The 14,925-nt window shown below is 41.9% G+C and overlaps 1 protein-coding gene across 5 annotated transcripts in view; it reads left to right on the top strand.

The window, feature by feature from the left end:
• Nucleotides 1–14,925, top strand: part of LOC118365737 (signal-induced proliferation-associated 1-like protein 2) — a 110,687-nt gene that overhangs the window by 27,907 nt on the left and 67,855 nt on the right. For all 5 annotated transcript variants that reach the window (XM_052490183.1, XM_052490182.1, XM_052490180.1 and 2 more), the window contains exon 2: nt 12,364–14,079. In XM_052490183.1, coding sequence (XP_052346143.1) covers nt 12,693–14,079 — 1,387 coding nt within the window. In that variant the 5' untranslated portion in view covers nt 12,364–12,692. The remainder of the gene's footprint in view (nt 1–12,363; nt 14,080–14,925) is intronic.

The raw sequence follows: 14,925 nt of genomic DNA, 5'->3' as shown, positions 1-14,925 counted from the left end.
AGAAGGTTCAGAGCTTCAAGTTCCTTGGTGTCCACATCACCAACATACTAACATGGTCTAAGCACACCAAGACAGTCGTGAAGAGGGCACCACAAAACCTATTCCCCCTCATGCCAAATACTTTCAGTCTCCTGAGTCCTCAGATCATCAAACGTTTCTACAGCTGCACCTTTGAGAGCATGGTGATGGTTGCATCACTGCCTGGTTTGGCAACTGCTCAGCCTCAGACCGCAAGACACTACAGAGGGTAGTGCATGCAGTCCAGTACATCATTGGGGCCAAACCTCCTGCCATCCAGGACCTCTATACCAGGCGGTGTCAGAGGAAGGCCCTAAAAATGGTAAAATAATCCAGCCACCCTAGTCATAAACTGTTCTCTCTGCTACCCCACGGCAAGCGATACCGCATCGCAAAGTCTAGGTCCTTGAAGCTTCTAACAGCTTCTACCCCCAAGCCTTAAGACTATTGAACATCTAATCAAATGGCTACCTGGACTACTTGCACCCCCCCCCCCTCCTCTACGCTGCTGCTACTCTGTTATTATCTACGCTTAGTCACTTTAATAACTCTACCCACATGTATATATTATCTTGTCTAACCGGTGCCCTGCACATTGTTCTCCCTGTATATAGCCTCGGTATTGTTATTTTACTGCTACTCTTTTAATTATTTGTTACTTTTATTTTCAGGTATTTTTCTCTACTGCATTGTTGGTTAAGGGCTTGTAAGTAAGCATTTCAAGGTCTACACCTGTTGTATTCGGCACATATGACAAATAACATTTGATTTGATAAAATGAATATAGAAATGAAAGAGAACACCAAGACTGTGTGCGTGCACATGGCTTGTCCTTCTATGTTTTGTTCACACCCTCCTATGTGCCCAGATTCAAAGTGTCTGCAACAGCAACAAGTTGGAAGAGCCCAAAACCAGGCGAGTTATGAGTGGCAACCCTCGTAAAACTGACAATCCTTGACTTCGGTGATGACATTTACAAAAATAGCTTCCAACACTCTACTCAGCAAACTGGATGTCGTCTATCACAGTGCCATCTGTTTTATTACCAAAGCCCCATATGCCACCAACCTCTGCAACCTGTATGCTCTCGTTGGCTGGCCCTTGCTACATATTCGTCGCCAAACCCACTGGCTCCAGGTCATCTATAAGTCTTTGCTAGGTAAAGCCCCGCCTTATCTCAGCTCACGAGTCACCATAGCAACACCCACCCATAGCACGCGGTATATTTCACTGGTCATCCCCAAAGCCAACACCCCTTTGGCTGACTTTCCTTCCAGTTCTCTGCTGCCAAAGACTGGAACAAATTGCAAAAATGACTGAAGCTGGAGACTTATCTCCCTCAATAACTTTAAGCATCAGCTGTCAGCAGCTTACCGATCACTGCACCTGTACACAGCCCATCTGCAAATAGCCCACCCAACTACCGCATCCCCATGTTGTTATTTTTGTTGTTGCTCCCCAGCACCACAGTATCTCTACTTGCACATCATCATCTGCACATCTATCAATCCAGTGTTAATTGCGGCGGCAGGGTAGCCTAGTCGTTAGAGCGTTGGACTAGTAACTGGAAGGTTGATAGTTCAAACACCCGAGCTGACAAAGTACAAATCTGTTGTTCTTCCCCTGAACAGGCAGTTAACCCACTGTTCCTAGGCCGTCACTGAAAATAAGAATTTGTTCTTAACTGACTTGCCTTGTTAAATAAAGGTCAAATAAAATAAAAAATGCTAAATTGTAATTATTTTGCCTTTATGGCCTATTTATTGTCTTACCTCCCTAATCTTACTACATTTGCACACACTGTACATAGATTTGTCTATTGTGTTATTGACTGTACGTTTGTTTATCCCATGTGTAACTCTGTTGTTTTTGTCGCACTGCTTTGCTTTATCTTGTCTCGGTCGCCGTTGTAAATGAGAACTTGTTCTCAACTGGCCTACCTGGTTAAATAAAGGTGAAAAAAACAAAAACAACTGATGTCATTAACCAAGGGCTGACCCATTTCTTTTGTGTTTCTTGTTACTCAGCTAACAGTTACCATCATGCAGAGACATTTGTCCACAGGCCTGTGCATGCTGTTAACATCATATTGGTGTTGCAGCTGTACTGTTTGGTGATGACGAGGTCCTACTACTGTTTTCCTCGCTTTTGTCTATAAGATGCAGTGACACAGTAAACAGTCTTATCTCGAGCAGCGGTCCTTTCCAAACAATGCCTTTTAATCTGGATCTTCAGGCTCACCTGTTGTCCATTTACTCAGTCTCGTTCCAGACCATGTCCCCTTCAAAAACATGTATTTTTCCCTCTCAACCTGGTTTTGAGAGACTGCCGTATATGCTGGTCTTGTCTTCAACTCATATTTAAAAAATTATGCTCTCAATGATTTGATGCTGCCTTTCAGGTGATTTTGTCATTTTTTTCCCCAAAGATTTGCATCCATTTAAGACATCTTGAAGAGTCTAGTGCTTCCATAGTGGCCCTCCAGGACTGAGTTTGGGTTCAGTGTTTCGTATGCTGAAGTTAACAAAAAAGAAAAGGGGAATGCATGGAGCATGATTGAGCCTTTTTATAGATAGACACAGCAACAGTCTGCAGTTGAAAGGTTTTGGTTCTTGGCCATCCCATCCTTGTGCTATATGTAGGAAACTCGTCCCAAGTTGTTTTGTAATGACACAGTCACATCCCCGTCTGGTCCTTAGCCTCGAAGAGTGGCATTGTTGCATGCTGCAAGGCATATGGTAGGTATTACTTTAAAGTTAGAAATTAGAATAACTGAGCCTTAGCACACTTAATTGCCACCGAATTCCAAGGCTTGCTCTTAAGGGAAAGAAGGAGAACAACGTGGGAGTGTTTCCAACATGAGAAGTCCAGATGGGGGAGTTGAACAAAATGTCAGACCCCCTAAATGAAACAAACAAAAGTCAACATTGTCCTAGTCCAGCAGTTCCATCTCAGCTGGAGCTCCTTGCGTGGGCTCGATGTGATCGAGCCTGGAGCACCATGTTGCTATATCAAACAACAGCCCAACATACAGTTCCCATAAATCCCATAACTTGTTTAAAGATGTCATCAGTGCATTATCTATGCAAACAAAAAACCCATATCTTGGTTCCATGTGGCAGCTTGCCTAGAGCTCAGCTGTGAAGGGTTATGTTGGCTGGGGGGTAGGTTCACAGGTTGAAAAGGGCTTCTGGTGCGTTCTGGCATTGATTTATTTGAACAGCTGATACAAGTCAACTGGGCCAGTCAGCAGAGCCAGAGCATGGCCATCCCACTTTCAAAAAAACTCAACAATAGCTTTATTGGCAGCCCTTAACGTTGGCCACTTGGTTTGCCAAAAAACTGCTAGAGATTGCTGACGTAGGCTGATTGAAAGTAATGATACAGTACTTTATACTCCAACATGGATAGCTATTCCATATACGTTTAGGATATGGAAGAGCAACCACTGTGAGAATCCAATAAACATATAACCTGTAACTGCGTCATTTCAGCCAGCTCAGCCCAGTTTTGCCCAGTGATATGAAAATGGATTTTTCAGATTGTTATCTCCTTTACTTCTCATCTCACTCATCACAGACTATATGGGCCTAATTCAGTAACAGCTTGCCATAAAAAAAGCTACTACATGTACACACATTATTTTTTACACTAAAAGCATCCATGTGAGGGGGGTCTACTTTGTATATCTCCAGTACCCAGGACCGTTAGTTTGTGATTTTATGTGGCTATTGGGGTAAAGACATATTTACTCAATGCTACTATGATCTCAAGTAGCTCAGGGTAGGTGCTGAGGGGTATACTACAAAGCAGGATCACTGCTTTAGCCAGCTAACTTTTATAAACAACCATATATAACTAGATTTTCTGGTTAATAAATCTAAACTTGTTTTTTGGGGTGGATCAGCTTAATATTGCGGCAAAATTGTTGCTTCCATCAATGCAATTCTCTGCAATTCTCATTCCCAATCCCTCATATATTTTTGGGGTAAATATATATAGTTTTGCTATTTTATATATACAGTATATCACAAAAGTGATTACACCCCTCACATTTCTGTAAATATGATTATATCTTTAAATGTGACAACACTGAAGAAATGACACTTTGCTACAATGTAAAGTAGTGAGTGTACAGCTTGTATAACAGTGTAAATTTGCTGTCCCTTTAAAATAACTCAACACACAGCCATTAATGCCTAAATTGCCTTCCGTTTGAGGATGCCCCACAGATGCTCAATAGGGTTTAGGTCTGGAGACATGCTTGGCCAGTCCATCACCTTTACCCTCAGCTTCTTTAGCAAGGCAGTGGTCGTCTTGGGGTCATTATATCATGTTGGAATACTGCCCTGCGGCCCAGTCTCCGAAGGGAGGGGGATCATGCTCTGCTTCAGTATGTCACAGTACATGTTGGCATTCATGGTTCCCTCAATGAACTGTAACTCCCCAGTGAAGGCAGCCTGTTTGATTGAGTGTGTGGACAGGTGTATTTTATACAGGTAACGAGTTCAAACAGGTGCAGTTAATACAGGTACTGAGTGGAGAACAGGAGGGCTTCTTAAAGAAAAACAGGTCTGTGAGATCTGGAATTCTTACTGGTTGGTAGGTGATCAAATACTTATGTCATGCAATAAAATGCAAATTAATTACTTAAAAATCATACAATGTGATTTTCTGGATTTTTGTTTTTAGATTCCCTCTCTCACAGTTGAAGTGTACCTATGATAGCAATTACAGACCTCTTACATGCTTTGTAAGTAGGAAACACTGCCGATTTTGCAATTGATCAAATACTTGTTCTCCACACTGTATATGCCCATACATTTGCATACATAAACATTCAAATACATACCCATATAGATAAAAACATTTTTTTTAAATATACCTTTATTATTCATCGAAAACCCCACCACCCTTCCCCCAATTGGAGCAAACTAATAAACGACAACACTCAGGCTTCTACCTTCAGTCCATACATCTTATACACATTTTACAAACAATCTATTTTACAATAGTTATATCTTGTTTGTTTTTAGTCCATCCTCTTTTTCTGATGCCCATCCAGTTTGATTTCCACTTGTAACTGTGCCATTTTAACAATATTTCTGAAACTATATACATTTTACAGACACTGTATGTTTTACATTGGTTATCTTGTTATTAGTCCCACCCCTCATCTCCATTCAACCCCACCAATCTGTCTCCCAACACCATCTTCTTTGGATTTCTATTTGCCATACATTTTTCAACATTGCTGTGATGCTTCACAAAAGTTCTGATCATTTCTATTCTCATAGCTTCTGCAGATTGTAAATTAAAGGTAAACATTTTAGCTAAAATAGTTATTATATTATTGATTGATGGATTATGGCTTTTCAAATCACCCAGTATTGCTATCTGCAGCGTTTAGTTCTAGGCAAATATTGCAATCCTTCAGCCATTCCTGGACCTGTGACCGAAAATGAGCTTGATCCTCTGAGGCCGTGGAAGGATTCTAATTGTGTTTTTTAAAGAAAACATGAATCATCAGCGTACAATGACACCTTAGTTTTTAAGCCCTGGATTTCTAATCCCTTAATATTATTGTTGGATCTCATTTTAATAGCTAAGATTTCGATGACGATAATAAATAGATATGCCGATAGTGGACAACCTTGTTTTACGCCTCTTGACAGTTTAATACTTTCTGAGATGCAGCAATTATTTACTATTTTACGCCTAGGGTAACTATACATAACTTTAACCCATTTTGTAAGAGATTCCCCAAAATTGAAATATTCTGGGCATTTATATATAAACTCCAGTCGTACTTTATCAATAGTCTTTTCAAAATCGGCTATGAAAACCAGACCTGGTGTCCCGGATATTTCATAGTATTCTATTGTTTCCCGTACTTGTCTTATATTATCTCCAATGTATCTTCCATGTAAAAAACCTGTCTGATTAGGACAATATTTTTTAAATTCTATGCGCCAAGCATTTTGCTAGGATTTTTGCATCAGAACACTGAAGTGTAAGAGGCCTCCAATTGTTTTAAATGGACTGGATATTTATATATACAACACTTGGATCCTGTTTCAGTAATAATGATATCAGACCTTCTTTTGCGTGTCCGTATAATCTACCATTATACGGGAGTGGTTAAAACATGCTAATAGTGGTCCTCTGTGTATATCAAAAAAAGTTTGGTGTACTTCCACTGGTATGCCATCCAGCCCTGGAGTTTCCACAGCCTTAAAGGCTTTAATTGCATCAAGAAGTTCCTCCTCTGTAATTTGGATTTAACATCTGTACAGAAAGACTCATGTGAATTTGACATTATTATTAGGAAAAAAATCCATACAATTAGCATCAGTCAGTGGAGATGGAGGAGACTGAAACGAAAACCTATTCTTAAAGTACTTTACTTCCTCTTTCAAAATATAATTCGGTGAATCATGCGTGACTTCATTTTTAACAAGTTTCAATAAAAACAATTTGATAGCATTTCTATATTGAAGATTGAAAAAGATTTTGGTGCATTTTTTTCCCCATATTCCATCCAGTTCGCTTTATTTTTTATAATATATTGCACTGTATCTTATCTTGAATAAGTTCCTCCATTTCTTTTTGTTTTTCCTCTAACGTATTCTGTGTCGCTATGGTACAGTTGTTATTGCTATCTTAACTGTACTGTTAGTCCTTCAATTTCCTTTGTTAATATCGACTCTTAATCTAAATTGCTTTTGTTTTATAGATGAGAACTGAATTGCATGGCCTCTAAAGGCACATTTTAAGTGTCCCATACAATAAATGGATCTGTTGTACCTAGGTTATGTCTGACAAAGTCAGTTAATTAAACAACTTATTTTGTGTTTTTTTTGTTACGTCGATTAAACCATACTCGATTCAAATTATTTAAAAAATATGTAGAAAAGTTAGCTGGCCTGTTTTATATAGTAAACAGAGAGACCAGCAGAAGAGGAAATTAGCCACAACAATAACAAAACCAATGTTAATGTCCAGATGCACTATCCTCCCCACAACCCACCCATATGTGCCTCCCTGGAACCTTCCCAGGGGTCCGTCTTTCATTTAGCTCCTGCAGAGCCATCAGTGTTTGCATTCACTTCCTTGATGTCTGCATTTCCTCTCTTTTTGTTTATTTATGGCCTTTCTCCATACCTTAATTTGGCCCACCTACCACTACCACCGCTGCCCCTCTTCACTAGCTACAGCCCCACAACTAAACAGCCGCACAGTGTTCTCGATGGCTGACCAACCTCTCCCACCCCCCAACCAACCTGCCTTCTTGAGGGAGTAGTCATTTTAAAGTAAACACACACTGATTTGTCTCTGCTTCAGGAAATCAAAATCAAACGTACGCAAGTATGTCGTGGTGGAGTGCATATCGGAGGACCGCACTGGAATGTGTATGTGAACTGATCCCCCACCCCACCCCATCCTGCCTGCCTCCGCTTGGAATAAATCCTGGAGAAACTTCCCCTGGCATGGAATGCATTAGGCCCTGTGACTGGGAGTATCTCGTAGTTCTTCCAGGGGCTTAGAATGCCTGGGTACTTAGGCTAGTGCACCTAACAAGGCAAAGCAGACAAGCAGTGGGAAGATGGATGGGGTCCATGCTATCTTAGCTCTGTCTTATTGATGTGTGAGGTTATGTGAATGCCAGGGTGGGTTGCCAGTTAATGGGATGCACCCCATGTACGGTGTTGGAAGCAGGCTAGACGCCCTTGTTTTCTTGCCCCTTGGTTTGGATACGGGCCCAGTCAGCAGTTGGAGACACGTGAGCCCATTGATTCGAAGGCTTCAAGGCATATTGCGGCCAATCCCTTGGTGTGAATTTGAATCTCGATTTGAACCCCCCCAAATATATACAGTATGTTTTACTTTCCTGAATAATTTTTAATGGTAAAGAGAACAAAGGAATGATGGGGTTGTCTGTCTGTCTCTGGGGGTTTTGGAACTGGCTGCAAAGCTTCCACTGCTCACTGACCTCCTTTCTCTGTAATTTCTTCTGTTGCCCACCTCATTAGAGGTCCACCGATTATGATTTTTCAACGCCGATACCGATTTATTGAAGGACAAAAAAAAGTATGTACACACATTTTTATAATAATGACAATTGCAACAATACTGAATGAACAATGAACACTTTTATTTTAACCTAATATAATACATATCGGCTTTTGGATGGGTGTTCTTAAGGTGATTCCACAGGGTGGTATTGTTTTTATTTAACCTTTGCTGACCCCATGCTTACATCTTTATCACAAATAAGACACCTTGCATTCCCTGGTGCCAATTCCGTGTAATAGTCCCACACTGGTGCTCTGCTTTTCTCTGCCATCTGTAAAACACACACACACACACACACACACACACACACACACACACACACACACACACACACACACACACACACACACACACACACAGCTCTGAAGTGACAATGACACTGAAGAGTCTGCTTTGGAGACAAATACTCTCAACTGTTTGAATAATAAAAATAGAGTTTCAGTTACCTGTGATGAATGTTGAAAACAAAAACTCTTATTCCTATATGCAGGAATTCCTATTTTAATAATTGACATGGTAAGAATTGACTACCAAAGTGCGAGTCATAATTCCCATGACACCTTCTAGCAAAATCTGAAAAGCGGTTCCTTCATTCATTTATTCCACAGGATATTTTTAGATTCACTTAAAATAAGGTCTGTGTTTCGTGTACACCACATTGCCAATTTTATAACTGTGTAGATATCCATAGGACAAGGTAACTCTGATCAATATTGGCTAAATATAAGCGATGATGAGTCTAAATATCCCGGTTACATTGCACAACCTTCAATGTTATGTCATAATAGAGCGAGGCGGCCCAAACTGTTGCATATACCCTGACTTTGCGTGCAATGAACGCAAGAGAAGTGACACAATTTCACCTGGTTAATATTGCCTGCTAACCTGGATTTCTTTTAGCTAAATATGCAGGTTTAAAAAATATATACTTGTGTATTGATTTTAAGAAAGGCATCTGTGTTTATGGTCAAGTACACATTGGTGCAACGACAGTCGATTGATTGTTTTTTATAAGATAAGTTTAATGCTAGCTAGCAACTTACCCTGGCTTACTGCATTCGCATAACAGGCGGGCTCCTCGTGAGGCAGGTGGTTAGAGCGTTGGTCTAGTTAACTGTGAGGTTGCAAGATTGGATCCCCCGAGCTGACAAGGTTCTGCCTCGTTCTGCATCGTTCTGCATCGTTCCTAGGCCGTCATTGAAAATAAGAATATGTTCTTAACTGACTTGCCTAGTTAAATAAAGATGAAGTAAAAGGTGTAATATATATATATATATATAAAAATGAAACAATCAGCAAAATCGGCGCCCAAAAATACAGATTTCCGATAGTTATGAAAACTTGAAATTGTCCATTCCAATTAATCGGTCGACCTCTACACCTCATCATACTTTAAAGTGGAGGTCTATCTGCCTTTCCTAATCTTTACCCAGTTTTCCCGAAGGACATCGCCACTTGCGCTTGTTCCCGTGGTTAATGAAGTGTGATGATACAGGGACTGCATGAGCATTTCCAAAATGCCACTGAATAACTGAATTTGAACTGTAGTACTGCAAACTATAGCTTAATCACATAGGAAAATAGCTCAAGTACAATGTCCAGATCACACACAAATCTATAGTTCAGTGTAACAGTATGTCAAATGGGTTTGAGCCATACATACAGACATAACAAGTACAAACCTCTGCAGCCAGCAATGAGTTAGGCCTGGCTCATTTCTAGATGCCACACACCATTAATCTCAAACTCTCCCAAATCACAGAATCCAATACCCAGTACTGACATCCACTTCACTGTACCCCAGTCGGGGTAGATAGTGTCCGTTCTATAGATTTCAACCAAAACAACACTACTCTGCCTCCCAGCCAAATGTTGCTCCCATGTCACTATCCTAACATTTGCACTGTTCCCTCATTTGATTACCGTTATGTTTGGGTGAGTGGCCAGCTCTGTGTGCCCCGCTGGTTCATGGAACCAACTGTAGCGCACATCGGTTCTGTCATTAACCAGCAGTGGTGAGACTGTAGCCTACATTCAGGCTGACGTTTGATGGACGGTGTCGCCCGTTCATTTGTGACCACGTTTGTATGTTTTAAAAAAAAACAACGTATTATAAATCCCCCCCTTTATCTTAAAGACCTTCTAGGGACTGACTGATGCTTGAACACAATGTTCATGCAATTTATCTGACTCTTGGTAATTACTATGTGTTTATTGCAGTTTATTACAGTTTATTGCAACGCTTAATAGAGTGCTATGTGCTTTTTTTTAAATGTATTTTTAATTTGAGACATATTACAACACAAACTTTGACATATTGAAGAATCAAGCATCCGATGCAGTGCACCATCATACTTTAGCTTGTCCTAACTTCCAGAATCAGTCAGACCCTACTGCAGCATCAGTCGGGCCTTTGATGGCCAATAGGAAGTATACATACTGATATGTAAAGCAGCATGAACTTGTACTTCTAAACCATATCCACTTAATTCGGCTTTGTAGATCAGACAACTGACTCAAGCCTCAGAACCAAAGTTGTCTTTTGCCGAGGCACGAACCTTTCAGAAAATTCCTGACGAGTACTGAAGGGGGAAGAAAGTATGTCACACGCTGTTTTCATCTCACGCTTCCATGATCTGTTTGCTCTCAAGCAGTCCGACATTAAGGCCATGCATTTAATGAGGGCTCTTTTCTCACTTTGAACTCCTCCTCATTTTATTAGGGTGTTTTTAATAATGGAGCAGGGAGTCATTGGCATCGGTTGCTGCGTCTTGGGCCCCCTCAGTGTTCCGGGTCCAATCATAGCACGGCTGCCTCTGTAGTGAATAACTTTTACACCTTGATGTTATGACTGCTCAACGCTCGTTTTAAACAGCCGTCTGTTAGAGGTGTTTCTACACTGATTAGTGTGCAATGGTCTGTCTGGCTCTTGCTAAGAGTGTTGATTTATAAACTAGTCAGTAAAGGTCCATGGTGTTTGAATGGGTGTGGCACTTTCAAAAGTATCCTATAACAAATTCAAAAAACCCATGATGTTACTTTATTGTAGTTATCATACTCTTTATTTATTCACATTTTTTTTACACTAAGGTAACCTTAAAGTTCAAATGAGCATCCAATCAGAACCATTCAACATTCAATACAATGAGGCAAAAGAGACAGATGAAAGGATAAGTCCTGTGTTTAATCTCAAAGGGTAGGGGGACTATTCCGCCTGGTCAAAGTTTTGGGGCCTATCTAAAGATTGTGCACTGCTTTGACCTGGGACTATGTAGGGAATAGGGTACCATTTGGGACATATTCAGACTGGTATTTTCCAACATGGTATTAATATACCCCCTGGTGTTAAATCTGTTGATGTTTACTATAGGAAATGGTGAATTATGGATATTCAAATCTGGTACGGATATACATTTGTCCTTGTTCACAAATATTGTAGCCTGTTTTGAAATAAATCCTCTGAATAATGCAACTACCTTAACATAAACATATTCCCTCCGCTCTTTTTTACAATTTTTAATAAGGGCAATTCCACAGTAATGTTGTCATTTCTAATCTAACACTTTCAAATGCATACAGTACTTATCAGGAAGGTTGAAATGTTGGTCACATGTTCACACGGTTAATCACATTCCAAGATGACTAACCAAATACTGGTTAATGTTGGCAGTTTTATACTGTTTTCCGAAATCCTGCCCTCCACAACTAACATTTTAATGACTCCACAGTCCAGAGGCTGTGTGATAAACAGTTTACTTTGAGAGTGATAGGATGATTCGTATCATATGACATTGTTAACTCTTCTGTAAGACCTAGGAGGCATTACTTGTTTTTGCATAGGCTGTGTGGCATGTTACATTAATACAGATCAGATAACTGCGATAAATCTTTCAAATTCAACAAGGTTGTGGGCCATTTACAGCTATGTAGCTTGCAGCACCAAGAGACATGAAATAATTCATTCTAAATTATTGCAAATGAGCCTTTGAACTTGAAAAGGCCTTTAATCTTTCAGCCACACCATTCCCAATGTGTTAAAAGCTGCCAAAAACCCCATCACCGCAATACATGTATATTGTTCTAATATTGGTACATGGACATTGTTTGTAGGCCCTCTGTCTGATTGATTAAACCGAAATAGCTATGACAATTGATGTTCGTTGTGTTTAGGCCTTTGTACAAATTGTTGAAATGCAATTTTAGTTCTGTTTTTATTTTTGATGTTCTAATTGAATGAAATTAACCATGTTATGTTTCTCACTTTTTAAGATCTGAATCCACAAAGGATCACCATGTGCCGGTCATTGGCTTGATGTGGACCAGGAAAGGATCTTCACCTTCTATGCTGCACTGTCCTTCAGAGACCCAAGCAGATCTGTCAAGCTAATCATTTTCTATGGATTATGGACCTGGCGAAGTGAAACCCCAGATTTGGGTTTTTGCCTAGTACTACCCAATCGCAGTTTCCAGAGCAAATGGCTTGTATTGGAAACCAGTCATGAAATTTGGGACTGTAAGGTACCTGCGCCTAGCCTCTGGACTGAGGACGTAGCGAATCTTGCTGGAGTAGCTGGTGAACCAAAGGCTCCAATCATTTGATGCAGTCGGATAACCTGTTCAACAAGAAACTCCAAGCGTTAAAGGGGCCCATGGGACCTCCAAATGCCAACGTGCAAGGAACGCCAGCCATGCCCAAGATGGGTGTCCGGGCGAGGGTGTCGGACTGGCCCCAGCGAAAGGACGGCTGGGAGTCACAACCTCCACCACGCTATGACAGCCTGGTGCCGACCTTCCAGAAGGGACCGTCAAATCTTAGCACAGAGGTCATCCTCCAAAAGAACCAGGAGTTACTCAGTGCCGAGTTCCCAGAGACCAAGTATCCGCTGTGTGACCTCCTGAGCCACTCCCCCATGAAAGGCTTCCCTGGGATCAAGAGGAGCAACAGCGAGGTCACCATTAGTGACATTGGCGCCGAAGACTTGGATCACACCACCATCAACCCCAACACTGGGGCCACCTTGCGCCGTGAGTATGGCAGCACGTCCTCTCTTGACAAGCAGAGTCTGTCCGGCGCCAGCGAAGGCTTTGTGGGAACCCTGAGGGGCTACCACATGGAGGACCGCTCGGACCAACCCCGCGTGCCTCCTCCACAGAGTTTCCCGGAGCTGCTGCGTCTCAACACCACCCTGTCACCCAGCCTACAGACGGCCGCCCAGATCGCGCGAGGTGACATTGTCTGCATCCCGGGCTACGACTACGTGGACAGCTCCCTGCTCTACAGCCGTGAGCGGGAGAAGTCCTTCATCCAACGCATGAAGGCGGAGAAGGCCGACACCTCCATCTTCCGGAGGCTGCGGAATGTGAAGAGCGAGGGCGAGTACCTGGACCAGGAGTACGGAGGGCGCTTCGGAAGGCCCCTGAGCTTCCAGAAGTGCTTTGCCCACTACGATGTGCAGAGCGTCCTCTTCAACATCAGCGAGGCGGTGGCCAACCGCGCTGACCTGGGTCGCAGGAAGAACACTACCACTGGGGCATCGGCTGCCTCTCAGTGCCAGGTGCCGGCTTCTGGGCTGGGAGACAGCGCCACGCCCATGCCCATCTGTGAGTCACCCGTAGGCAGCTGCGAGGACCTGGGACACAAGGCCAGCATGGACGCAGATGAAGGGGATGGGAAGAGCAATACCCTGGTGCTCAGCTGTCCGTACTTCCGCAACGAGACTGGTGGCGAGGGCGAGAGGAAGGTGGCCCTGAGCAAAGCCAGCAGCGCCAGCTATGGGAGCGGAGACTATGCTGCTAACTATGGGGGTGGAGGGCAAGGCTACTCTGTGGAATCATCACTCAGCACCCGGTGCACCAACGCAGGGGTGTCGGTGCTCGAGGTGCCAAGGGAGAGCCAGGCTTTCCACAGGGACATGTACAAGCGCTACATAATCGAACACATTGACCAAGGGGCTTACTACTACCACAAGTACTTTTACAATAAAGGTAAGAGAGGCATTGATTACCTCCTAATACTAAATTGTTTCCCTACTATAATGTACTGTAGCAATTTAAAGAAAGAGTCAGATGGGGCTTTTCAGTTTTTCAAGTTCATTTACATTATGCTTTGTAGTGTTTACAATTGCACAATGTTTGCAGACACGCCATAGAGTCTGGCCATGTGTAGCTAAATGTTGCTGAAAATCTATGACCTGCTCATTGAATGAGGAAAGAATTGCAGGTACATGTAAAAATCTGCAATTTTCCACTCTGCTTTTTGGATGGCATAAGTGTAGCTTGTTTGTTGACCATAACTTCTGGGCACTTAAAGGCACTTAAATGTCACTTATATGTCAGTGATTGACATTGCCTGAGATGACTATAGTCACGGTTGAGTCACCGCAGTGCAGTAATTTTTCCCTCTACATTTGTCAGTATACATAGGTTGGGAATAAATTCCTATTAGCCATATGAATATCCACATCAAAGCCATGATGTTGGTAATAGCTTTTTTTCAGCCATTTTACAGACTTGAGCTAAACTTGAAGATGGGCGATTCCACCCCATTCCACCCTAGCTTAGTTGGGACGAAGAATGTTTGACATGCATTTTACATTTGTATCGCAATCATGAAAAAATCATGATGAAAGTGGCCATTTTAGGCCTATTTTAGACCTCTATATGCCTCCTGTAAGACCTTATGATCTGTGATCCGTACATGATACAGACAACATCTTGGTGTCAACATACTCCTCATAACCACGTTTCCATCCACACTTTTTATGCGAGTAAAGTCATACCTTATAAAAATCATGACAGCAATGATGGAAACAGGAAGTTTCGTTATTATTT

This window comes from Oncorhynchus keta, chromosome 32 (genome assembly GCF_023373465.1).
Source record: "Oncorhynchus keta strain PuntledgeMale-10-30-2019 chromosome 32, Oket_V2, whole genome shotgun sequence".
NCBI lineage: Eukaryota > Metazoa > Chordata > Actinopteri > Salmoniformes > Salmonidae > Oncorhynchus > Oncorhynchus keta.
The sequence above is the reverse complement of the archived record's forward strand: the minus strand, read 5'-3'. Positions and strand labels throughout refer to the sequence as shown.